The sequence below is a fragment of the Elephantulus edwardii genome, unplaced genomic scaffold (assembly GCF_000299155.1).
Source record: "Elephantulus edwardii isolate Elephantulus edwardi_28Jun2011 unplaced genomic scaffold, EleEdw1.0 scaffold00186, whole genome shotgun sequence".
NCBI lineage: Eukaryota > Metazoa > Chordata > Mammalia > Macroscelidea > Macroscelididae > Elephantulus > Elephantulus edwardii.
The window spans coordinates 3666967-3692720 of record NW_006399936.1 but is presented as its reverse complement, the minus strand read 5'-3'; the positions used below and the strand labels follow the sequence as shown (position 1 = coordinate 3692720).

The 25754-nt window shown below is 45.4% G+C and overlaps 1 protein-coding gene across 1 annotated transcript in view; it reads right to left on the bottom strand.

The window, feature by feature from the left end:
- Positions 1–24625, bottom strand: part of NSMCE1 (non-SMC element 1 homolog (S. cerevisiae)) — a 30685-nt gene extending 6060 nt beyond the window's left edge. Inside the window, exons 1-4 of the mRNA XM_006896575.1 lie at positions 24490–24625; positions 4192–4313; positions 3064–3141; positions 1543–1689 (exon numbers count right to left, since the gene is read on the bottom strand). Of these exons, the coding sequence (XP_006896637.1) occupies positions 1543–1689; positions 3064–3141; positions 4192–4313; positions 24490–24625 (483 nt within the window). The remainder of the gene's footprint in view (positions 1–1542; positions 1690–3063; positions 3142–4191; positions 4314–24489) is intronic.
- Between the last annotated feature and the right edge of the window lie 1129 nt (positions 24626–25754).

Genomic DNA, 25754 nt, shown 5'->3' with positions numbered 1-25754 from the left:
CCTCGGAAGGCACAGGTGGCTGACACGGGAGTGAGCCCGCAGAGCTGACGGGGCAGCGCTCAGCAAGCATGGCTCTCTCCCTCCTCCTTCCTCCCCCCACGGCTCCCCTGCTTCTCCTCCTAACAGGCACCTGCAGAACCGAGTATGTAAGGTCCGATCACCAGGTACGGATCCCCCTCCTTTACAAATCAGTAACTCAAACCACCGTTAACTACCACAACCCAGAAGCCTTCCTTGAAAAGGAAGTACAGAATCACATCAGCCACAACAGCTGCCTCCAGCCACGGTCTGACCACCCGAGGAAGTTCCAGGCCAACAGACGGAGAATCCTGCGCAGTCGCAGGCCCTTGTGGGACAGAGTACAGTAAAATGTGACAAAAATAGAAGGGAAAAAAAGTTAAGCAGCTCAACGTGTCTGGCTCTTGGGCTTTTTGGAACAAGTGTTTCCTTTTTGGAAAAAGGGCTGAAATGTGGCTTTGCCCCAATCACTAGGCCCTGACATGGGATGGCAGCCATCTGCAGTTGGTCCTGTCCCAGATCTCCACAGAGCCCCACGCTTCCTTCTCAGAAAGTTTTTCGGTGCTTCCTCTTTGCTCCTAGGGATCATGTCTACATGAAAGAATCCAGGAACACAGGTTCTGAAATGCTGATAGCAGGAGTGATGACAGCAACCACCTGCACGCCTGCAGCAGGTCCCAGGTACCCAGAAAGGAGCACGTGGCATCACTGTCTGCCGCCAACCACACCATCCCTGCCTCTCCACTGACCATCTCTCCACCTGACAGTCTGCATTTACAACACTGAAACATCTACTGTCCACCTACTGTGTGCATCAGCGACATATCTGGAATGCCGTGGTCGAGAGGCGAGAGTTAGGTCCTGCTTCTCTGTGGTGTGGCACTGATGTAATGACACAGTCAGCCTCCCTTTTATAACCTGACGTGGTTACTTGTCATTCCTGGTTTTCAGGCAACAACCTGGCTTTTGGAACCTAACCCTGTTGATAATTGAGAAGCTGAAGTTTAGCTGTGTGAGGCTACCCAGCAGTGCCACAAAAGACAGGTCTGGAGATGGGCGCCCAGATGAATGCAGCTCGGAAAGCCCGACGGAGCTGTTCTCCTAACACATGGGGCGACCACGCGTCAGAATGGACCTGAAGACAACAGGTCTGGTTTGGATCTTGATCTCACCTTTGCTGCAACAAGTCTGAAGGTAACACTATTCTCCTCCACTTATGGACACGAGCATGGGGCCACAGGGCCCAGGGCCTCAGACACAGGCCCGGCATGTGCACTGTGCCCTGACCCACTGCACTATGCTGCCACACACCACCAAAGCCTCCAATCTGGGAGCCTGGCAACCCAGGCATGAGTCTTGGCAATGCCACCCTGGCTACGAGGACCTGGGCAGAGCGTCTGAGTAAAGTGGTAGGAAGTTGGGGGTGGTGGTGAGAGAGAGAGCATGGGAGCAGGTGAGAGGCTTGAAAAGAGCACATCATTCAGTCTAGAAGACAAGCCAAGCGTGGGAAGCCAGGCCCAGTACCTCAATGAGCCATTTGTTTTGCACAAATTTCTGCAGCACTTGCTCAGCTTCCTTCTTCCTCATCTTCTTGCCTTTCAGTTGGTCGACCAGGTTTAAAATGTTTGTCGAAGATGCAAAGCCAGATTCTGAGTCGATAATCAGTTCCAACTGGAAAAAAAGAGCAGGTACCATGTTCACCTACCAAGTGTACTAAAAGAACTCAGAGGTGATGCGACAGCTGCTGGCAAGAGGGCTGGACACTGGAGCGCTCATATCACAGGCAGAAAACACTGGCTCCACCCTTCAGGGAAACCGCTTCATCAATGCAGCCAAAGTCCTAAGTGTGTCTAATTCCTAAGACTCGATGGACATAACTGCATCACAATAACCTAATGTCCAAAAATCTCTCCTCCCAACCCCACCTTCTCTCAGAACAAGGGAAACTTGGGGGGGGGGGTGTCAATTCATTGACAGTGAGGAGGAACCAACACAGCAGACCCTCCAGTGGGTTTTCAGAGGCTGTAAATCACAAGGGCGGAGCTGTCTATCCTCCTATGGAGCCGCTGGTGGAGGCGAACTGTCAGAGGCATAGCCTCTGGGCTGGCAGCACAACTCCCTGCGGACTCCCACCACCGCTCCCTGAAAAGAGGGTGAATAAAGAAGGAAGGAGGCAGCGCCTCTTGTTACTCCTTCACGGACATCAGGTATGAGTGGCAGGTAGGATTTGAGACCACGAGAGAGCACATGCCAGGCACCTTACTGATAGGCCCAGTGAGCAAGGGAGAGACACAGCTCGGAAGTCAGTGACTCAGTGTGGACTCAGCACCCGGAGGGGCCGAAAGCCAGCACCCTAAAGCTTCTACCCACAGCAAGGACGATTCCTGCACTCACACAGGAGTGTACCCCTCAACATAGAGCACTGCTTCTCAGCCCTGATCACAGCCTCCAGGGAGGTGGACGAAGTGCCGATTGCAGGGCCTCTCAGCAGAGATCCGATTCCACAGATGTGGCTTCAAGTCAGCACATCAGAATTACTTTTAACACTCCAGTTACGAAATGTGCACTCAGGGCTGAGAGCCACTGCCTTAGGCAAAGGGTCAGCCAGGTATTGGACAGGAGGGCAGAGAGAACAGTTCAGAAGCCTGGTAGATCAGAGCAGCTCAACTGTGAAAATGCAAATTATTCAAGGAAGCCTTATTAAGATATAGATTCTGATTAGTTCTCTGGGATTTTGCCTTTCTAACAAAGAAGCTCCCCCGTGATGCTGGTGCCCTAATGCAGGGCACCTTCTGTCTCCCAGGCGAACCACTCAACCCACTGCCATCAGAGGCCATGAGGACTCAGGTGACACCTGCCAGAGGGCTACCTATAAGAGCCCTTTTGTCCCAGGCAGCCATTAGTGACTGCTCCAGAAGTCACCTGACTGCCAGTTTTGGGGTGAAAAGGATTTCAACCCTCTAAGATTGTAATTTTCATTTCTAATGATGAAGAAGTTTCCCCTAAGAAGCCAAGCTGATGGACACTACACGACACTGTACTTACAGCCTTTCTAAAAAGGTCCAGTTCATTCTCTGCAAAGTCTGATGCCATTTTAGAAACTGGAGTTGTTGCAAGATTCACCTAAAAAAACAAGCCGGCATGAAAGTCACTGCTCGCTGTTAAGTCGTTATGCCTGTATGTCCAGGCACTGCTGGGGAGGACGGGCACAGAGATGGACTTGGAGCCGGTTTAATATCACACACGTTAGAGTCTTCAGCTCGGCCCACCTCTCACAGATTTTTAAGGCTCCAAAGTTTATGCAGTATATTCCAAAGGCAGATAAATCTGGACACTTGTTTACATGCCAACCAAAACAGTGTGCCTTGCTTAACCCAACATTTCCCCAGGTGTCTGGTGGCATAACCTTTGGACTAGAGGGTCCTTCCTGAGACTGGGTCTGGCTGGCAGAAGCCTCTAAGTGGGTGGGCAACCACTTCCCAGGAGTCCATCCAATCTCCTATGACACACTCAAGAGCGGTGTCCTAGCTGAGGATGCCCAAAAGGGTCTCAACCCCCCGTGTGTCCATACATTTGGGGTGAGGCCTTGGGTGACACGAGCCAGAGGGATACCTACGATGGCAGGGAACCGTCAGGACTAAAGTCTGCTGCACACCGCCAGGTCTTGGAAAGATGGGGCTACTGTTAACAAGCACTGAGGTCAAGGGACCTGCATCTTACTTCTGGTTGGACTTGACCTTGACAACTAAATAACCCTGGTTTAAATAACCCTGAACCAGTCATTCCCTTCTCAGCATCGTGATTTCTTCATGTGTTTAAGGGAACCACCACTTGCAACCTCAGGGCTCTCTGTACTGAAAAGAGGTGGTGTGGGTAAGGGGGACCAGTGTCAGTTCCTTTCCTCCTCACCTAAATCCCTCACACAAAGGAGCCCATGCCAGGCACACTCAGCTGTACTTCCTTAGCAGTGCCACAAGAGGGCTCTGTCTTGCACTTTAAACCCCGCGTGGATTCCTACTCAGGGTGGTCCTAGTGGACAGAGGAGGCACCCACCAGGCTCCAGGGGCTGGAACTCTTTATTAAAGCTGACTGCCTCCTCTTTCACCCTCAGAGAGGTGGGGGACCCAACTGCTGACCTCTCAAGTGTGCTTAACCAGCTTGTCTCCCACTTACCAGAGCATAAACTGGTCTCCCATCATCTTCTGTGATTCCTTTCTTTATCTCAATATACAAGGATTCCAAGACACCATTAATGTGGTTGATGAAGTCCTCCAACTTCTCTACAGTCGCGTTGCCTGGAAATAGAAAAAAAGTGGGGGTGCATTTTTCATCAGAAGCGTCTTTTAATCATTCCATCATACCCACACACGTAGCACAGCAAAGCCAGGAAGGAGTGGGACGTGATCCTCTGGGAAATCTCCCACACGGTTCTTGCGTCCGAGGGTGGCGGGGCCCTGGGCGATGGGAGCTGAGGCTGCTGCAGCTCACCCTCTGCTCACAGCACCGGGACTACTGCCCCTGCACACAGCTGGCTTCCTGCACATGACTGAACACCTCGCCCAGGAACGCCAGTCCCTTAGTGGGCATCTTCAGACGCCAGTCAGTGTGCTCCGAGGCTGCAAAGAGCCCCACTGCCCTCCACAGGGCAGCCCAGCCCCTCTACCTCGTCCTCAGCTCCCTGGCACACGTGTCTGCCCCGACACATCCTCCTCACATGCCGATTTTGCCTCTCTCTTCTCTACCCTTATGTAGGATGCACACACTTATTCAACGCTGCCTGACCAGGTCCTGTGATGGGCCCGTGGATAGCGTCTCACCGAGTGCTCTCATCGTGGGGGCGGCCCTGACCTGAATGCTTCCCACGCACTGAGAACTGTTTCTCTCCTCAACTATCCAAGGCAGGTATTGTGTCTTCCTCCTGCTGCTGCAGAGACAAAGGCTCAGGTGCAGAGAGGGCTGCACCACGAGGCACTGGCAGGGCCAGGCCTGGACCCAGACAATGGGTCCCTGTGCCTGTTCTCTTGACCTGAGCACCAGCCTGTCCCCACAGTATCTACCCCACCTCAGGACGGACAAGTTAGCCACCACTGACCAGGGTCACCAGCCTTGGAGAAGGGCCACCTGAGCCAGTACTACAGGGGGGCCCAAATCACTGGGGGCCAGGGTCCTCAGAGTTACCAGGAAGTAGCCAAGGGAAGGAGCAGATGAGGCTGGAGAGGCAAACAGAAGCAGCTGGAGACCCACAATCCAGGGAGGGCCTGCCTGCTTGTTCTCCTGGGGCAGCGGGGACGTTTATGGGAGCTGCAAGCAGTCAGAATGGCTAACTTAGTGTTTTAGAATTACCTGTTTGAGCTGTGAGGATTTTTTAAATCAAAAGTACTGTTTAAATTTTTTAAAAGAATTAACTTTAAAAGATCTGAATCTTAGGGAAAACCACTCAGAAAAAGAAATGAAAAAATAAAAATTAAAGACAAAATAGTATGTTAAAAGCTGTAATAGCCCAACTAGATAACACTAAGCACATATGTATGTATGTAAAGAAAAGGCCTGGAAGGCCACTGAGCAGGGGGCCCTGTCATCACCAGGAAGGGACCAAGCGGAGGACCACAGCACGGCACTGGAACTTGACCGGTCCTGCTGGATTTCTAATCTATCTGTGTATTATTAAAATTTAGAAGCATCTGATCGTTTTTTGGAGTGGAGAGCACGGTCATGGAAAGGACACATGACAGCACAGGTACATCAACTGCATTCCAAGGGGCCCACTGTGGGGACCCAGAGCCGCTGAGGACAAAGAACCCACCAATGACACTACTTGATGGCAGGGATGGAAACTAAGTCAAACTGTGTCTGTTAAAAAGAAAATAACCTGAATACAAGTATTAGTCATAATAAACAGGTATATATTATGGACATGGAAAACTATCAGGATGTGGTACTCAATGAAATGTGGCAATGACCACGGACAAGCTGAAGAGGGGGTGAGGCCTGATCACATTCCCGGTCTCCCCGGCCCTGCCCATGTGTCTTTTCTGTCTAAAATGCCCTCACCTCCTTCGCTCTTCCATTTCTGCCTATAAAGCACTAACGCTGATTCCCAGGGCACTTTTCCCATGAAACCTCTCCTGTCACCGGCACCACCACGCCCCAAAAACTCGACAGAGACGCGTGAGAAGTCCTCTCTACCTCCAAGCCTGCAGCTCTGACACGGGGGTGCATGGAATCTCGCACTCAGGAGCCACCCCTCTCTGAGTAACAGCATTCTTTGTGGGCAGGAGCCACCCCAGTCCACCACGTATGACACAGTGGTAAGTCCCACCCACCTTCTGAAAGTGACACTTCTCATTTTCCCCTGAAAAAGCCCATCCTGGGTACCCATCGTTATAATGTATTTTGTGGGCAGATCAAAAGCATTCTACCATAATGGACTTTCCAACTACCTTGTGCGCACAGCGACACACCAGTAGCTACTCTGTCCTTTTTTGACTCTCTCCAACCACATCTCATTTGGTGTCCAAGTTCATTTTTCAGAAACATGTTTTCACTGTACTTTCACTGAAACAAAAACCAAAAAAAAAAGCCAAACCAAAACACTTCCTCCTGCTGTACTTTCTAACTGCAGAAACCAACCATCCGAAGTGGGGTTCACGTTCTCTTGACTCTTTCCCATCTACTGCACCTGCTTCCCGTGTCTGCGCACCCCATGTTCTCAATATGTTGATGCTCAAAATGCTTCTCACAGACCTCCCGGTGCCCTCCACTATCATTACCTGAAAGTAAACTTCTCTTAGATTCAGAAACCATCTACTTGCTATCCCCCACCACCACCTCCCCCTTCACATTTAGACAAAAACCCATGAGTCGTTTTTACATCAACAGAAGCAGCCCGGAGCCAGCCCAGCCTGGGGCCTAAGGGAGAGATGGGCTCCAGCCAGCCCCAGCCTCACTGCTCCATGAGACCCTGAGCAAATCTCTCCTTTCTTGCAGCTGTGAAGCCCACAACTCTCTTACCGCCAACCTCGCTCATGCTTAGAACCCTCTCTCCTCCGTCATCGCACCAGCCCTGGCTCCAATCACCCAGCTCACTGATCCTCTGGTGTCCTGGTCTCCTGTGCGTGGCTCCTGTACTTGAGAAAAGGCCCTCTGTGTCCACACGTGAGGCTAGTTCCCATCCACTGTCCTCCTACGCACGTCCAGTCCCATCACACCATGTTCTAGGGACTGAGTGGTCTGCCTGGTCCTCTACAGGAGTTATCTGGAAACGTTTGCCCAGCCTCCGTTTCTCTCCTTACTATTTTTTTAAAAATGCCTCTACTATGTGCGGATTTGGTGGGAGAATAATTCCAGGTAGCCATATCCAGACAACCAGAAAGCAAGGTGAGGCGGCTAGATCCTAGGTCAGCCAGGAATAAGTTAAGGATGTTAACTACGAAGGATGTTGACTAAGAAGGTTCGATGTCTTTGAGGTGTGGTGCTGGAGAAGAGGGCTGAACACACACACCATGAACCACCAAAAGAACAAATGTGTTTGTCCTGGAGAGGGTGAAACCAAGTTGCTCCTTAGAGGCGAGATTGTTGAGGCTCTGTCTCACATACTTTGGGCACGTGGCCAGGAGGGGCCAGTTCTTGGAGAAGGACATCATGCTTGGAAGAGTGGAGAGACCGTGCAAGAGGGGAAGACCCTGGATGAGACGGATGGATGGACTCAGTGTCTGGGACAAAGGAGTTCAGTGTGTCAAAGGCAGTGAGACTGGCTCAGGAGAGAGCAGGGTTCAGAGCTATTGTGTGTTGGGTGGCTATGAGTCTCCAGTGACTCACCGACACATAACAACTGAGCAGAAAAGGTCTTCTGTGGGTGAGAACTGAGACTTGAGACAGTTGACAGGCCGGTGGCCCGAACAAAGCAGAGTTCATGCCTCCTGTAAGGAGGAGGGGTTGGCTAAGTTCATTTTGAGAGGGTTCCTTTGCTTTGGTTTTTTCCTGGATATTTCAGTGTATGTTTTTCCCTTTTTGCTTGGAATTAAAATTTTACATTTATCAGTGAACACTCGCAGCTCCTCAGTGTCCAGCTTCCCCACAGGCTAGAACAGACGGATCCCTATGCATCTGGACAGCAAGCAATCTGGAAGCTGGTGGCCCTAACATCTCACCAACAAGTAGTTTTGTTCCAAATTAGGCAGCACCAACAGGAAATACTATTTTTAAACAGAGGAAATAACACAAAGTTTAAGGCCCAGGGGACCACACACCATGTGTAGATCAACTTGCCCTCTCTGGCGGCTCCCTCATCTGAGCTAGAATGGGACAACTCAGGAGCCGGACTGACAACAAGCTCTAGGGTCTGAGAGCACAGACTCTCAAACTGTGTGAAGGAAAGGCTGGCAGCCAGGGCACTGGGACCGAGGGGTGTGCAAGGAGGCACAGAACTTCCCTTCTGCTGCAGCTTTCTATTTTACAGCTATGCAACAGCAGCACTTCCTAAGTATAGCTAAAATAGTGCTGAATGGGTGAGGACAGCTGCTAACATGCCTTTTATGAGATAAACACTAACCATTAGACAAATACTTCACTACATCCACCCACCATGCACCAGAGGACTGGTCCTCAAGGAAGCCTACGTCCTAGTGAGAACAGAGAAAGGTCAAAGACAATGACCCGGACACAAAGGCATGTAGTTTTAGGTGTTTTTAGAAGATCCAGTAAATTGTGTGGTAGCGCATTCCTGGCGGGGACCAGGAGGGTGTCCCTGGTGAGTCTTTCTGCTAAGGTGACATTTCTGCTGATGACTGAGGAATGAGGAGGCAGCCATGAAAACAATTTGTGGGAAATTTTCCAAGTTGAAGGAACAGTTGTATTTGTTGAAGGCCCTGAGACATGGAAGAGCTCTTGATGTGTGAGTGACGGACCCTCACCAACAACCTCAGTGACGGAGGCAGATCACTGGCTGCTTCACAGGAAGAGATCAGTGGTGAGGCAAGCTGAAGACAACCAGGATCATGTGGCCGGTGACAAAGTCCAGACGAGAAACTCGAGTTTGGCCTATAGTTTAGTGCAAGAAACAAAACATCTTGAGGATTCATTAAATAGTAGTAACTTTTTAAAAACTTACACAGAAGTGAAAGGCTATATTTCTGACCTTTCCTTCAACATGACACAGAGGCTATCGGTGATACAGATCATACCGGACCAGGCCGGCGCTGACCATCATTTTGGCCGAGTTGTGGGTACAGACTCAGAAGCTCCTTTTCTCTTTTTTTGTCATTTAGCATGAAAAGTCAAATATACAGATACAGCTATTTCAGAGTTCAACATCACTTAACTTCACCCCTTAATTCTCAGGAGCCAGAATTTAAAAAAAGGGAGAAATGGTAGTGCTGTGTCCCGGCAGCTCAGCTCAGCGCCTCTGACACGTGAGGAATTTGCCAGTTACCAAGTGCGTCCAACTCACAACAACCCTGTGGGTGTCAGAGTAAAACTGACCACACGTTCTTCAATGGCCGACTTTTCAGATGCAGAAGCACTGGCTGAGGGGATTCAAACCCCTAACTTTTTCTGTTAAGAGCTGAGTGTGTTAATCATTTGTCCCTCCCAGTGGAACAGGCTCTCACAGCTTTTAAACTATGTTCAAAGATCTCTTGCAGAGCAAATGGGCGTCATTTTTTTTTACAAAATTAAGATATTATCTCAGGAAGTTTTCTCCTTTGATGTGATTTCAAGTAACAGTGCATAAGCCTTTGGTTTTCAGTACTTGGCACAGTTCCCACATTCTGGCAGCATGAAGTGGTTAAAACCCACAGTGACACTGCTACAGTGATGACAGGGACACATCTGCTGCCCCTGCAGATCAATTGTAGGGAACTCTGGTGGCCTAGACTGTTGAGAACACACTGATAACCCGAAGGCTGCCAGTCTCTGGAAGTTTGAACCTGCCTCCTCTCGTGCCATTTACAGCCAGGAAAGCCCAATGGAGGGTCAGTGCTGGCTCAACAGCAATGAGTTCTAGAGGCGTTAAAGCCACATACTGGGCGGCCCCCTGGCCCACATCTATTAAACGACACTAACGGGGAGGCAGAGAAAGTCCTGAATTACAAGGTGAATCACTGCAGAAAAGGTAAACCACTTTCAGCAGAGTTTCACTGCTAACAGTATTAATACATTTCATTTTCATCTCAGACTGTGAAAAGAGATGGTCCAGCTGTCACTGGGATGAGTAATTTTGACACTGTTTCTGTGGTGCACTGTTCCTCAGATGGTGACACCCCACCCAGGAGCTGCCAGTGACCTCCTGCCAACCTCTCCACAGGCCTGCATGACCAGATCGGTGGTGAGCCAGTCTCAGCCTTCCTTCTGTCACTCACATGTGCAAAGCTCCTCCCCAGTTCACTATTCCTTCAACGCAGAAAGGCTTCTCCCCTAGAGCTTTCCAAGGCTCAGCACTTAACACCTAAAACTACATTTATCTGTTTCCCAGTCCTTGTCTTTCACAATTCCTTCCTATCCTTACTAACTTGCAAGCTCCCTGAGGGCTATGATCATATCAAGAACACTGTGGAAGGGAGCTATGGTGGCTTAGTGGCAAGAGGCAGCGCTGCAATCCTGAGGCACGCAGTTCAAATCCACCAGGTGCTCCACTGGAGATGGAGGGGCAATCTCCTCCTGTATCAATCAGATCCAATTCAATGGTACCACAACAAGAAAAAACAATAAATTAAAAAAAGGAGAAAAAAAATATGTTAAAAAAAATAAATAAAAAAAACACCAAAAAACTAAACAACCCTCTGTGGAGCACCCAGCAGACCAAACATATATATTCACTGATGACCAAGAGAAATGAGCTATACCAGTGATGGTCACACAGCCTGGATTTTCTGGGAAAATCCCAACATATCAGCAACAGAGCCCCAGGTCTACATAATGATTCACAGCACACTATTACACTGTCTAGACACACACCCCCCAGTAACTCTACCTTTGCCTCCCAATATGGAGATGGGCCCAGGGACTGAGGAAGGAAGCTGGCAGCTCCAGGAGGATGATGGAGGAGTTTCACTAACGGCTCACTTACGAGGCAGTGATGGAAGGGCAGGTTCAAGTCTCCCTGTGAGAGAGAAGCAGGTGTTTTTACGGCTCTGACAAGGCGGTGCAATGCCAAAATGCACAGAGCAGACAGAGGCATGCAAGCCAGCACGAGGGAAACAGTGTGAAGGGAGATAAAACGGTTTGCCAAAACCTGAAAATATTCATCAAACTCTAACTCTGTTCTGCATCAAGTTCACTAATCTGGTTCCGACACCAACACTTCAGCCAACTGATTTCTTGCCTGAACATCACAATACTTATGCCACTTAATAAGTCAGATCTTAATTTTTCAACCTAAATTTTTTTTTATCTGGTCCTTGATCTCAGGCTAGTTGAGGGCATGATTCGAGAGGTCCATTAATCCTTTGTACTGTTTCCCTGAGTCTCTGACTTTCTTCATTCTTCCCTGTTCCTGATAGGAAGAGACCAAGAGTTACCAAATTTCTTCTGAGTCAAACTTCAAGGAAGGCACTTAAAGCATATTTATTACTTGTTTGTTTTATGCTTGTTTGCCACTCATATCATTTTCATAAAGTGACTGTTAAAACTTTCTGTCCATTTCTTAACTAGTTCTCTATTTTCTCATCAAATACGACTGGCAAATATTTTCCTCTCTTTGACCTGCCTTTTTATTCTCATTTATATGGATTTATACCATATAATCATATTATAAATTATATATTTTCAAGAGCAAAACATTTTTAAAGTTTAATTCACTAATTTTCTTATTCTGAATCATACTTTTGGTATTGTTCTCAAGAAATCTTTGCTTAACCCACGGTCACAAAAGTTTTCTCCTGTAAGCTCAGTAATTTCAGGTGTTACAGCTAGGTCTATGATCCATTTTGAGTTAATTTTTGTATCTGGAATAAACTAAGGACCAGGATTCCTGTTTGCCTTGTAAGATACCTAGATATTCCTGTACCATTATTTGAAAAGACTTCCTCTACTGAACTATCTTCACATTTCTGTCAAGAATCTCTTTCTGCAGGTCTATTTTCTGAACTCTTCTAGCTACACACCGATCCTTATTCCCATGCCACACGGTCCTGATTACTGTAGCTATGTGTCATGAAACCATTAGTCTTCCAAGATTGATCACCATATTCAAAGACATTTTAGTTTTTTAGGTTCTCTGAACCTCTAAAATCAGCTTGTCATTTTCTCCAGCATGGGTTGGAGGGGAAAGGCCTGCCGGGACTCTGAGACTGAGCTGAATCTATGGTTCGATTAGAAGAAAACTGACATCTTAACATTGATCTCTCTGACCTATGTACATAGTATATCTCTCAGTTTATTTATATCTTTGACTTCTCTCAGCTGTGTGTCAGACTTTTCAAAATACACGCCTTACGTATCTTTTGTCAGATTTTCTCTTAAGTAGTTCTTATTTTACTATGGATGAGGTGGATTGACACAGTAACTGGGGTAATGAGGGTAGGTGTGTTGGAGACAATGGACTGGCTCAACATAGGGCAGGGTTCAGAGCTATTGTACACAGGGTCGCTATGAGTTGGAAGAGACTCGATGACACATTAACAGCATTTCTTATTTTAGATGTTATGGTAAATGCTGCCCGATCAAAACAAGCTTGGAAGCAGGAGTGGCATCCACTTCCGAAACAGCTTACTTCCAGAAACTCTATGAACTTGGAGAAACGATGAAAGTTATACAAGTGTTCAGGTCTTTCGTTCGTAGGGTGGCTATGAGTAATCTACAATTCGACGGCACTTAACAACAACAACAACAAGGTAAATAATGCTCTTTCTTCGTATCAACTTCTGATTATTTGTTACCAATATCTGTCTTGGTAGAAGTATAGCCAGAATGGGTGGACTAGACTGACTGCCACCCAGACCTTCCGCAGGAGACACCAGAAAGTAAACAATAATTCTGGAATTCTGAGTTTTAGAGAAAAAGACAAAAAAGTACTTCAAATATCAAATAAAGGAAGAAATAGGATGAAAACAATGAATAAGAAAACACAGTGGATATACTCTTGTTTCTCTTCAGATCGAATCAATCTTTTGCTAAAAAAGAAAGAAAAAGAAAACAGAGTGGAACAAAGAACCACAGGCAGTATAGTGCCGTCTTTTTGAACTGCTGTCTGTTCCACGTGGGAACTCGAGGCTACAGCAATATCCAGAGTGGGTAGCTGGCAGCGGGAAAGGTGCAGCTGCCTCTTTGTCCCCCACTGTCCTCCTAGAGATAGGGGAGTGACTTCCAGTGCCCAACCCCCCACCATCACCCACAAGGCAGCTGGCAGGAGTCACCTGGCCCCCTCCCAGCTCTGCCAGAGCCAGGCCAGTGCCATTGTGCATCTCGAACCAGGAGCATGCACAGCTCTACACTCAAGAGTCTCCCTCTGGTGAAGACAAAAGCAATATAAAATTAGAGGTTGATCACACATTGTAATTAATTGGTTGATTACAGTAGCCAATGTAATTAATGTCCCAAAATAAAATGTGTATGAATAATTGAAAAAAAAAATTATGCATTGAAACAGATGAGGGAGAGAACTGTTTAACAGGGATATATGATTAGGTGTTATCGTCATGACAGGAGTCCAGAACGGAGGTTCCATCAGGGAGTGGACTTGGGGGGAGGGACTGTGTAACAATGAAAGAATTTTTCTTTTATTTTTCAAAGAGAAGAAGGAACTGAGAAAAGGGGTGGGCAGGGAGAAAAGTGCAACAATGAATGAATGGAAATCCAAAATCTCTGTAAATTTTCATTAAAATTAATAATAATAAAATTTTAAAAAGTAAAAAAAAAAAAAAAGAGTCTCCCTCTGGGAGCTGTCGCACTGCGTCATGCTTGGCCTGCAGTCAGCACCTGGATCAGTGAGGGCACTACCTGACAGGGGTCTTCGCCCTTCCCCACGTACCCCTGCCTGGCATATGCCAAGGTCAGAGTAGGAGCAGTGTGACATCCTTGGAGATTTCACATCAGCAGTGACTATTTATTCACGCTAGCCATCTGTGACTGGGTATCCTGTTTGCACCCATCCCCTAGATTGGCAAACACGTCATTCCCAGCCAGGTTGACTCACCTAGGTTCCTCTGAGGCCAACAGAAACTCTGCCTCAGTCTAGATGCCCTACCCCTTGACACACCCTACACCAGAGGTGCTATCCGTGGCCCATCTCACATCTTAGAACTTCAGTCATGCCACAGATGAACAGAAACTCTGACCTGACTGAAGAACTCTCTAATTCTGCCCAACTGACAGATACCTTGTCCAAGGGCCATCCACCATAACAGTGATAAGAGGTGGTCAATCTATCCCCTTCCACCATCCCTTTTCTCTCTCTTGTGTTTTTAATTTCCCTTATTGCTGGATTTTTCTTTGCTTGTGTTTTGTATTTGCTCTGGTGGTCTTTTTTCTTCTTTTCTTCCTATCTCCCACTCTCTCCAGATTTCTTTCTTTCCCTTGCTGGTCTTTTCTCCCCCTCTTTCATTTTCTCTTATTTCTCTTTTTTATCTTTTTTGTCTTTCTAATTCTCAATCTCTTTACTTTATAATCCTCTCAGTTTGGGTTTTTCTATTTCCTTTTTTTTGTGAACAATCTTAGTTTTGTTCTGGGACATTTTCTGTTGTTTTGGCCTTTTGTTCCCCTTTTTCTCCGTCCCATGTGACAACAGAAAGCAACCATATCCAGCCACACATACACTTCCGGCTTCAGCCACTGAGACAGAGTAAAGAGGAGCTCGGGCTTCACCTGACGGCAAGGCCACAGCCAACCCCAGCCCAGGCTGCCCTCAACTGCTCTACACAAACAGCTAACAGTGAATTACAACACACCACCTTTCTCTTTCATACACACCAGAAGACAGAAAGTTAAACACTAAGAATCACCAAGCTTAAAAACAATGCAACAGACACAACACGTTTGATGTAATTTACCAAAACAAAATTATACAAAGACAATACTTCCACAAGGTCTCAGAGGAATCAGATAACATTAAACAAGTTAAACAAACAACGGACAAGAAGATGGAACAAAGAAATGACCAAAATACAGATCCAGAAAATCTCTGAGGAAGAAATGTTATTGGGACCTCCTGATAAGGAATATAGGAGAAAGACAACAACATCATAATAATAATTAAGTAATCTGTACAACCCACAAAAAAACAAATAATAATTCAAACAAATATGCAAGACCAAACAGGTAAGGTAAATAGAAAATCAGAAGCAATTACAAAACAAAGTGAAATTCAGAACATTAAGACCAAAATTATATAAACAAACATGGGAAAGACAAAAGAATTAAAGAAATTTAAAAGAGGAAAGAAAATTAAGAAAATATAGAAATTATGTAGGGCAACATCAAGATGAATAACTTAAATATCATTGGCATTCCAGAACAGGAAGATAAAAACAAACAAAACAAAATAAAACCACAGAGGAAGTTGTTGAAGATTTTCTGGGAGAAAAGTCTTCAAAAACATGAAAAATGAGACAAGATGCATTCATTCAAGAAGCTGAGGAAACCTCAAACTAGATAGATCCCAAAAGAAAAACACAGAAACATAATAAAATTTTCCAAAATTAAAGACAAAGACAGACTGAAAGCAGCTCCAGAAAAACGAAGTATTACCTACAAAGCAGAACCAGTAAGACTAAACTCTGATTTTTCACCAGAAACCATGCAGGTAAAAAGACAATGGCAGGACATACATAAAACACTCTGAAAGAAAAAACACTGACAACCAAGAATTCTATACCCAGTAAAACTGTCCTTTAACTATGATGGTGAAATTAGGACATCTGCAGATAAATGGAAATTAAGGGAATGTGTGAAACCTAGACCAACACTAGACCACTAAGAAATCTAGACCAATATTACAACCAATTCTAAAGGGAGTTCTTTAGACCAAGAGCTGACAATGGCAGGCAACAAATCAGGATTAATAGACATGATGATGCCATTCAGAAACTGACACAGAAACATATAGGGTTTAATAAACATACAACAATAAAAAAGGGAATCATAGTTATCATTCCATGAGAATGACTACAGTGCAAAAAGAAGTTATAAGAACTGTACTCAACAGAACTTCTAAATGAAGAGGAAGTGTGTCCAGATAATGTCAAGAAATGTTTCAGACTTGGAAATGAAACAGTAACTTAAAATGCAACCTCCAAGAAAAAGGAATATACCTCATCAAAACAAGAGGAAAACTTTCGTTTTCTTCAAAGTGTTTTCCTCATAGTTTAAAATGAAGAAAATGTTAAGAAAAACCATCAAGAAAATGAACATAGCATGGAAAAGGAGACAGGGCTAAGTAATCAGCAACACTACAAAAAGAGTGCAGGAAACTGACAGCAGTAAAACCATATCTGTGGAAAGTCAGGGAGCTTTGGGGGCCTAGTCTGGGGATGTTGTCCTGCTAACCCCTGGCACCTCTGTGGTGGGGCAAATCCACCAGCAGCTCAAGGGGGAAGGATGAGCAAACTCACCCCACACCATTTATAGCCTCCCCTGCCAGAGGGTCAGCTGAGAGAGTGATTGAATGTCAGTTGATAATGAATCTGAATCTATTTACTGAATGTAAATGAATGAGATGTACCTGTTAAGAGAGAAAGAGTGGTAGAATGGAGTACAAGTACTCTAGGTAAATAGTTCTTGGTAAAGCAGAGGTTTGGTGATAAAGCTGAAGACCCTCCATGAGATGGACTGACAATGGTTGGCAACAATTGGCTCAAACATGGCAATGCTGGCACAGGACCAGGCAGTGTTTTGTTCTGCTGTACACGGGGGTGCTCACAGAACTGATTCCGTGAAAGCAAACAACAATGAGAAATACAATTGCTGTTTGGAGTTGATGTTTATCTTGTGACCTTGCTAAATTCATTTATTAGTTCTAATAACCCTTTTGTAGAGTCCACCAGATTTTTCTGCACAGGTGATCATATTATTTGTAAACAGGTAGTTTTACTTCTTCCTTTCCAGATACCCATGCCTCTTTTCCCTCTCCATCTTTGCTTCTCTTTCGCCTGATTGCACTGGTTAGAACAGCTACTCCAATGTTAAACTGAAGTGGTGAGAAGGCATATTCTAATTTTGTCCTTTTTTTTCTTTTATTTTATTATTATTTTGTGTTTGTGTACTGTCAAACCAGATCTGACTGGTACAGGAGGAGATTGCTCCTCCTTTCTCCAGCAGAGCATCTGGTGGATTCAAACCATGTACTTCTGGGATTGCAGTGCAGCTTCTTGCCACTAGGCCACCAGAGCTCCCTTGTGCTTTTTTTTTTTTTATGGTAAGAAATATCTGTATTTAGAATTAGCCAGCTGGACTAATTTAGATGATCCAAATTTTGTTGGAAATATCCAAAGCATCATCATAGTTAGGAGTAAGTCAAACATAGGCCTTTTTTTCTCCTTCAGGCCTAATCAAGGCACTGACCTTAGCCACATCAATGGCAAAGAGCCTCTTTACTGCTTGGTTGATTTGGTGCTTGTTGGCCTTGATATCCACAATGGACACAAGTGTGTTGTTATCTTCTTCATGTCTTCTTCATGGGTGAAATCAGTGGTCAGGGGAAACCTGATGATGGCATAGTGGCCAAGCTTGTTTCTCCTGGGGGTGATCTTCCAGGGGTATTTGGGCTGCCTTCAGAGCCTCAGTGTCATAGACCACCAGAAATTGGGTGATGCGTGGATCTTCTTTGTGGATGCCCTTCAGGAAGGCCTTCTTAGCCTTTCGCCTTTGCTTTGGCTTCAGTTTTGGGAGGGACAGGGGCTTCCTTCTTCACTTTTGGCACCAACTTCAGAGGAGAACAATCCTTCATCATTTAGCATATTGGTTTTGTTGTTATGTGTTCTTGATTCAGAACACACTCACAGCTGACTCTGAAGCAGGTTTTCAGAAACAATAAATCGGAGGGGAGGAGAATGCCCACCTTTCTCCTGAGGAGTAGTTGGTGGATTCAAACTGAGTGCCTATGGGCTGGGAGTACAACTTCTTACCACTAAACCACCAGAGCTCTCATTTAGTACATTAACTGTAGGATTTGTGAAGGAGCTCAAAAGAACCAGGTGCTTGGTATAAAAAGACGTTTATCAGAGATACAGGCTACTTCCTACTTTTGCTGTTCACTGTATATTATAAACTGACTTTCAAAAGGCAGCTAGAGAGCATACCTCAGGAAGCCTGTGGGCTCCCCTCCCAACCCACATCCCCAGTCATCAGCGTGTTCCCAGGAAAGATATTCACTCAGCGTGGCCCAGAAATATGCATTGATTTTCACTAACTCCAACTTCAGGTTAATAAGAAAACAACACTTATGGGAACTTGGTATTACCTGGTGACAATAAACTATGATTTATAAATGCTAACCAATCAGATTTTCTTTTAAGTTTCGGGATTTTCTGTACTCTGAAAGTTTTCTCTATGAAGTTACTGTCCTTCAGTACTCAGTGGAAATCCTCAAACTCAGCTCTTTTTCTATAAGCATCCTACTCCTTCCACCCAGGGTTCTTATGTTGACATCATCGGATTCCTTGTCTTTAAGTCTCATGAGGCCCGTGAACTAAACCCATGGCCATCAAGTTCACACTGACTCACAGTAACTGTGCTATTCAAAAGCCAAATCCACTGCCTTTGATTCCCTGACCCACAGCAACCCCACAGAACAGTATTTGTTGGTGTGTGCGGTTGAGTTGGAATGGATCCAGAGCTGACCCTCCAGTGGGCTTTCAGAAGCAGTTTAATTGCATGGGAACAGAACTGTCCATCCTTCTTCTGCATAGCAGCTGGTGAATTCAAACCAAGTGCCTTTGGGATTGCAGCAGAGTTTCTTGTTTCCAAGACTGTAGATCTTTCTAGAGACAGTTTGCTTCCTCTTTCTCTGGCAGAGCAGCTGGTGAGTTCAAGCCATTGACCTTATGGTTAGTTACTGAATTCTTTAACGACTATGCCACTTCTCATGAGAACAGACACCTGGCCCACATGAGTGTCTCAGGAAAGTCTGTTGAGTAAATGAAATGTTTACACCCAAGCCCTGGCTCAAAATCTGAGGAGCTTTAAGAACACAAGCTCCCAGGGCCTCAGAAAGCAAGATCCAAGTCTCTACTCTTTCTTGAATGACAGTAAAAAGAGCCTTAATGGTGCAATGGGTAAGCATTAGCCTTAGGTGAAAGCTCAGCTGTTCAAACCTAGCAGCTGCTCTGAGAGAGAAAATGTGGCAGCCTGATCCTAGAGATCACAGAAACCCTATGGGGCACTTCTGCTTTGTCCCACAGGTCACTACGAGCTGGAATTGGCACTCAAAGACAGTGGGTCTGGTTTTGGTTTGAATGACAAACAAAAGCCCAGAAGAGAAGCATTTGGATTAACCTGAGAAGCACCCTGGAAAACTGCAATTAGAATAACTTGAATAACTTGTTTCAGAAGTCTATTCGAAGTTAAATATCTTTCCAGTTAGTAAAAGGGGACTTTCCTGGGTATCTCTTCAAAATGTACATTGAACATGGATTTTCTACCCATTTAGACCTTAGATTCTCTATGCCCCTCATTCCTTGGTTTACAACTTTTATAATAACAATAATGCTTGAGAACAAGGCTCTTGTTTCTTATTCTTTAGTGAAGGGTAGGAGGAGACTAGCTGCAGTTATACCATACACCCCTATATAAGGGTATAAACCAGAGGCACTTGGTGTATGTGAGAGGGCAATCTAAGAGCAGAGCCTAAATTTCAGTCTAAAGTCTTGACATGAGTCTGGAATCCATGCTCAATTTTAAACCTGAATTTTCTAACAGTTCCTTTAACCTTGATGCTCATGTAACCACATACTCTAAAGAGGACATTCGTTTTCTCAAAGGTCTGATAGGTGCAGGATATCACCAACTATACCAAAGGAGTTTTCCACTATAGTCAAACAGATGCAAGATGTGACAGCTTGTGCCACAAGGATCTTTACCAAAAAACCCAAAAACAGCCAACCTTTTATCGTGCTACAGGTGTAAATTATTTCCCACTCACTCACTCATGCAAACTTTATTTTCTAGCTTGTAACAGCATCTACCTTCTCCCACTCGGTGATTCTCATTTTCATTCATCCTTCAATACTATTTTTTCCTCCCATCTGATCTTTGTCCCTGAATAAATGCTGTCCTTTCTGTCTCGTGTGTTTGGTCTAGGGAGTGAGCACCTTCCTGGTATTACTGTTCACCTTAGAGGGCTATCGTCCATTTGGCTAAAAGCTAAGTCACAGGGTGGGAAGGGAAGTCTAAGTCGCTTGAAGGGTGACTAAGGGACACGGTCTCAGGGGTTCCACCAGTCCCTTAGCAGAACAGCAAGTCAGGTCATCTTTATGATTTTATTTGTCCAAAGGATTTTGATGCACATGATTATCAACAATCTTTAGAGAAGACTTCCAGAAACAGGTATACAAATTTACCAATAAACCCAAACCCAGTCCACTGCTGTCGTGTCCATTCCAACTCACATGACCCTCCATTTGATTCCCAAGACGGCAAATCTTCCCAGGAGGGAACTGAATTTCACTAGTAAGTTACCAGAAAACCATTCTGCACCGTCCCGGAACCATCCAATAATAAAGTGCACAGCGCATACCTTTAACCAGTCAGGTAAGCCCACTCAGGTGTTCTTCACCTTTCCCTGCTGGGTTCCAGATTCTAGTCTCCTGCCTTTGACAACCCTGAATGGCTTTTGGCCATGTATGAATTTTTAACTTGGTTCCTGCTCCTATCATAAAACCAGATCCTTCATCATCTAGCAGGAAACATGGTCAGTTTCCAGTCCAGACTGTCTCTATCTTCCAGTAAACCTCTTTTGCTTTTACCTTAAGCAGACCCCACGATGTGCTCTTTGACACCCTAAAAAAAAATCTAACTGATTGTCCTCACATCAATTCTAACACAGCAACCCTGTAGGACAGAGGAGAACTGTCCTATAGAACTTTACAAGGCTGTAATCTTTACAGAACAGAAGCTCACATCTTTCTCCTAGAGAACAGCTGGTGGATTCAAGATAGCTCAAACTGCCGATCTTTCTGTTAGCAGCTAGACACTTTATCATCACACTACTAGAGTTCCTACATATGCCCTTTGTTATTGTTGTTAGGTACCACTAAGTCACGCATGACTCAGAGTAATCCTATGAACAAGCAGATCTGAACCCTGTCCTGTCCTGTGCCATCCTCACAATCTCTGACACACGCAAGTCCATTGCTGTAGTCACTGTGTCAATCTACCTGGGTGAAGGTCTTCCTCTCCCTTCACCCTCTTCTCCACCTTTCCAAGTATGATGTCCTTCTCCAAAGAATAGCCTCTCCTAGCAATATGCCCAAAGTATGTGAGAAGAAGCTTTATCATCTTTGCCTCCAAGGAGCTCTCGGTCCATAAGCATATTTTGAGGCACAGAAACAATATAAAAAGTGTGAAGAATAGATCAATTCCTAGACACAGTGTACAGGGCTTTCCTAAATTAGACCATAACTATTTTAAATAAAAGAGAATATATTTCAAATAAAGGCAAAAATCACTTTCATTCCAAGTCTCAGGCATCACCTGGCTCTTTGCTGTGAATTGTGAAGCTTCCCTATAACATTAAAATTCATACTCAGGAGTTATATGAGAAGCTAAAAGGGAAGGACTAGAAGAAAGACAGAGTTGTCATGTATTTACAAGATTAAGGTAAGCATTCTTATGTCCTTCTCTGGAGGATTTAAAAGGCAGACTCAAAGTCCTGTTGTATGCCTGAAATAACAAGCGAAACTAGCTTGACACATACTATTCTATTTCCATAAAGGAGCACCTCACAGAGGATCACAGGTCTCCCTATCCACCACAGTTCAGGCAATTATAGCAGATTTCTTTTCACCAGAGAGGTAGCTTTAACTATAGCACTAATTAAGTAATTTTTCTAATTTAAATCCCTCAGGAGATCTGCACTCTCTGCAAGATGAAGAAAACTACAGTTACTATGGTGTACGAGGGAGCTCTGGTGGCCTAGTGAGTAAGGAATCGCAATGCCAACACAAATGCAGGCAGTACGAATCCATCAGCTGCTCTGAGGGAGAGAGATGGGCAATCTCCTCCTCCCATGTGATTTATAGCCTTTGAAAACCCACTGGAGGGTCATCTATGAGAAGGTTCAGATTTGACGGTACACAACATTCTTTGTGATCTGTAAACCTACACAACAAGAGAATTTAGTCTCTGTTCACTGAACATATATTCTTGTCAATGGCTACAGAATTAACCCTAGTTAATTGGTCCTTACAATAGGACCAATCCAATTCTTTAATTTGCCAAACCAGGTCACAAAGCTCCCCAAAATTCCCTATGGAAACATCTTAAACGAGTCTGAAGATGTTGTTGTTGTTGTTGTTGTTGTTGTTGTTGTTGTTGTTGTGTGCAGTTGAGTCACTTGTGACTCATAGTGACCCTATGTACAACAGCCCTAAACTCTGCTCTGTCCTATGCCAATTGCACTGTCTCTGACTCTCCCATCCCGATTATCCCAGTCACTGACTATCAATCCATCATAGAGGGTTTTCCCCCCCTGCGCTGTCTCTTCACCCTCTCAAGCATGATGTCCCTATCAAAGGACCGTCACTCTTCCCAACATGTCCAAAGTATGTTAGACAGAGCCTCAGAATCCTTGCCTCCAAGGAGCCACCCGGTTTAACCCTTTCCAGGATGAATCTGCTTGTTTTCCTAGCAGTCCATGGTACTCTCAATACTCTTCTCCAGCACTACAGCTCAAAGGCATCAATTCTCCTTCTATCCTCCTTGGTCATTAGTCTAAAGACCACCTCACTACTGTCCTATCACTTCACACACTGTGTCCTCCAACAGTTCACCCTCTTTCACTCTGTGACACACCTAAAAACTTGGTCTTTACTCATTGCTCATTGACTCCTCTTTCTTACGCCCAGTTACCCTTCAGCTCTCGGGCACCTGGTTTCTGCCTCTGTCGGGCTGCAGACTCTGCGGGTCTCTAACCATGGGTGTGCTGTCTGCCCTTTCTCTTGTACACTCTGGGCTTCTCTCCTTAAACAGCCTTCCTCTAACCATCTTGGATTAACCCAATTTTTTTCTATTTTTTCCCCATTTTCCTTTTGAACAATGAAATATATAGAAAAATTTTAAACTACAGAATAAAAAACAAGCACCTGTATTCCCAATAATCAGAAGTGGTAGCCAATAGCATTTTGCTTTAAGCATTCTCATTTTCAATACAAGGACAAAGCAGGATGAAATGAAGTGCTTTGATTTCTATGACACCCCATTCCCACTCCTATTCCAAAGGTATGCACCCGGCCGAGTGCACTGCGTGTCCTTTCAGTCCACTTTCACACAACTGCATGCATACAAATGCATTAATAAGCAATGAAAATCATCTTGTACATCACAAAACATTAACAAAATCACATCAATCAAAATCCCATCCAAAAAAAAAAATCCCATCAAAATAAACAGAACGTAGCAACTTCCCTTTTCTCTCAACACTATCCTTCTGAGTTCTGTCCATAACGATTGTACTGTTCTATCAACCTTGATGCTACTGCTCTGTTGACAGCTCTTGTAACTGACAGATTAGTATACACCAGGCCCTGCCTCTTTATTTTATTTTTTTTTAATTTTTGTTTTGTGTTTGTACCGTCAAATCAGATTTGACTGGTACAGGAGGAGACTGTCCCTCCTTCTCCAGCAGAGCACGTGGTGGATTCGAACTGCTCACATCTGGGATTGCAGTGCAGCCCAGCCCTGCCTCTTAGTGCTGCACACATATTATCTAAGTTACTGCTCCCAACAGGATACAGCAAACGCCCACAGCTGGCATGGAGCAGGGCTGGCACCCTCGCCAAGAGCTGCCTGGTTCAAGGCTGTATCCCTACCCTCTTACTTTCAACAGCCCAACTAAGCACTGTCCCTGTGCCAGCCTTCCTGTATAAACTACACCTCTTAATCTTCCAAATGACCCATGTGTCCTCTATGATCATTAGCCCCATCTTAGAGATGAGGATACAGGATGGAGCAGGAACTGACGCCTTCGTATGACCACAACTATACAGCCCCGGAGTCCAGGTTCTTAATGACTCTGATAAATAAATGAAAAGTTTACTTTTTAAAAGGATAGGCTTTATGGTGAGGAAGATGAGGTTGTTATATACCATAACATTGGAACCAACCCACAGCTGACCCTCCTGTGGGTTTTTAGAGGCAGTAAATCACACGGGAAGAGACTGCCCTTCTTTCTCCTGCAGAGCTGCTGGTGAAATCAAACCCCAGGCCTCCAGGCTCAACATCCACATTAGGAATATCAACAGGTTAAAAGACGTTATCTAAGGGTTGCTAGTGCCTGGTCAGGACAGCACCACGCAGCGCCGGGAAGAGGTGAACGATACTTACGGTCATGGACCCTATAGCAGTGCCTCTGCAAGCGCTTGACCTCCCGTTCCTCCAGCACTCCATGAGTCATCAGCAACTGCAGGAATCGCCGGTGGACATCAGTCATGACACCCATTCTTCTTGTACTGCCCTGCATGCGTAACGGAACTGGGAAAGAAGTCAAAGACACGGAGTCACTTCCAGCTCCCCAGAAGCAATGCCCCAATTTTGTAATCATTTGTTATTGTTGGTGCCGTTGAATCATTTCCACCTCCCCAAGGTCTTACATAGAACAGAATAAAACATTGCCACATCCCGCACCATCTTCTCAGTCTCTGCTGTATTGGAGACCACTGTTACAGCCACTGTGTCAAACAATAGCATATAACGTTGTTGTTGTTGTTATGTGCCGTGGAGTCATTTGCGACTCATATCGACCCTATGCACAACAGCCCTAAACCCTGCTCTATCCTGCGCCAACCGCACTGCCTCTGACACACCCATCCCGATTACCCCAGTCACCAAATCAATCCATCTCATAGAAAGTCTTCCCCTCCTGCACCGTCCCTCCACCCTCCCAAGCATGATGTCCCTCTCCAAGGACCAGTCCCTCCTGGCAACATGTCCAAAGTATGTCAGACGAAGCCCCAGAATCCTTGCCTCCAAGGAGTAGCTTGGTTTAATCCTCTCCAAGATGAATCTGTTTGTTTTCCTGGCAGTCCATGGTACATTCAGTACTCTTCTCCAGCACCACAGCTCAAAGGCATCAACTCTCCTTCTGTTCTCCCTAGTCATTGTCCAACTCTCTGATGCATAACAAGCAATTGCAAAGACCATGGCCTGTATCAGGCACACCTTAGTCTCCAGAGAGACACTGTTGCTCTTGAGTACTTTAGAGAGGTCCCTAACAGCAGACTTTCCCATCGCGATACGCTTTTTGATTTCCTGACTGCTGGTGCCAAGAGTGTTGACTGTGGAGCCAAGCAAACTGAAGCTGTGAACAATCTCAATCTCTTCGCCATCCCATCCTGACGCTGCCAATTGGTCCAGCGGTGAGAATCTTTGTCTTCTTGACATTAAGCCTCAGTCCATACTGAAGGCTGCAGTCCTTGACCCTCCACAGCAAGTGCATGAGGTCCTTCTCAGTTTCAGCAAGCAGGGTTGTGTCATCTGCATAACGCAGATTGCTAACAGATCTTCCACCAATCCTGATGCCACAATTCTCCTCATAGAGCCCAGCCTCTCGGATAATCTGCTCTGCATACATGTTGAAAAGGTATGGAGAC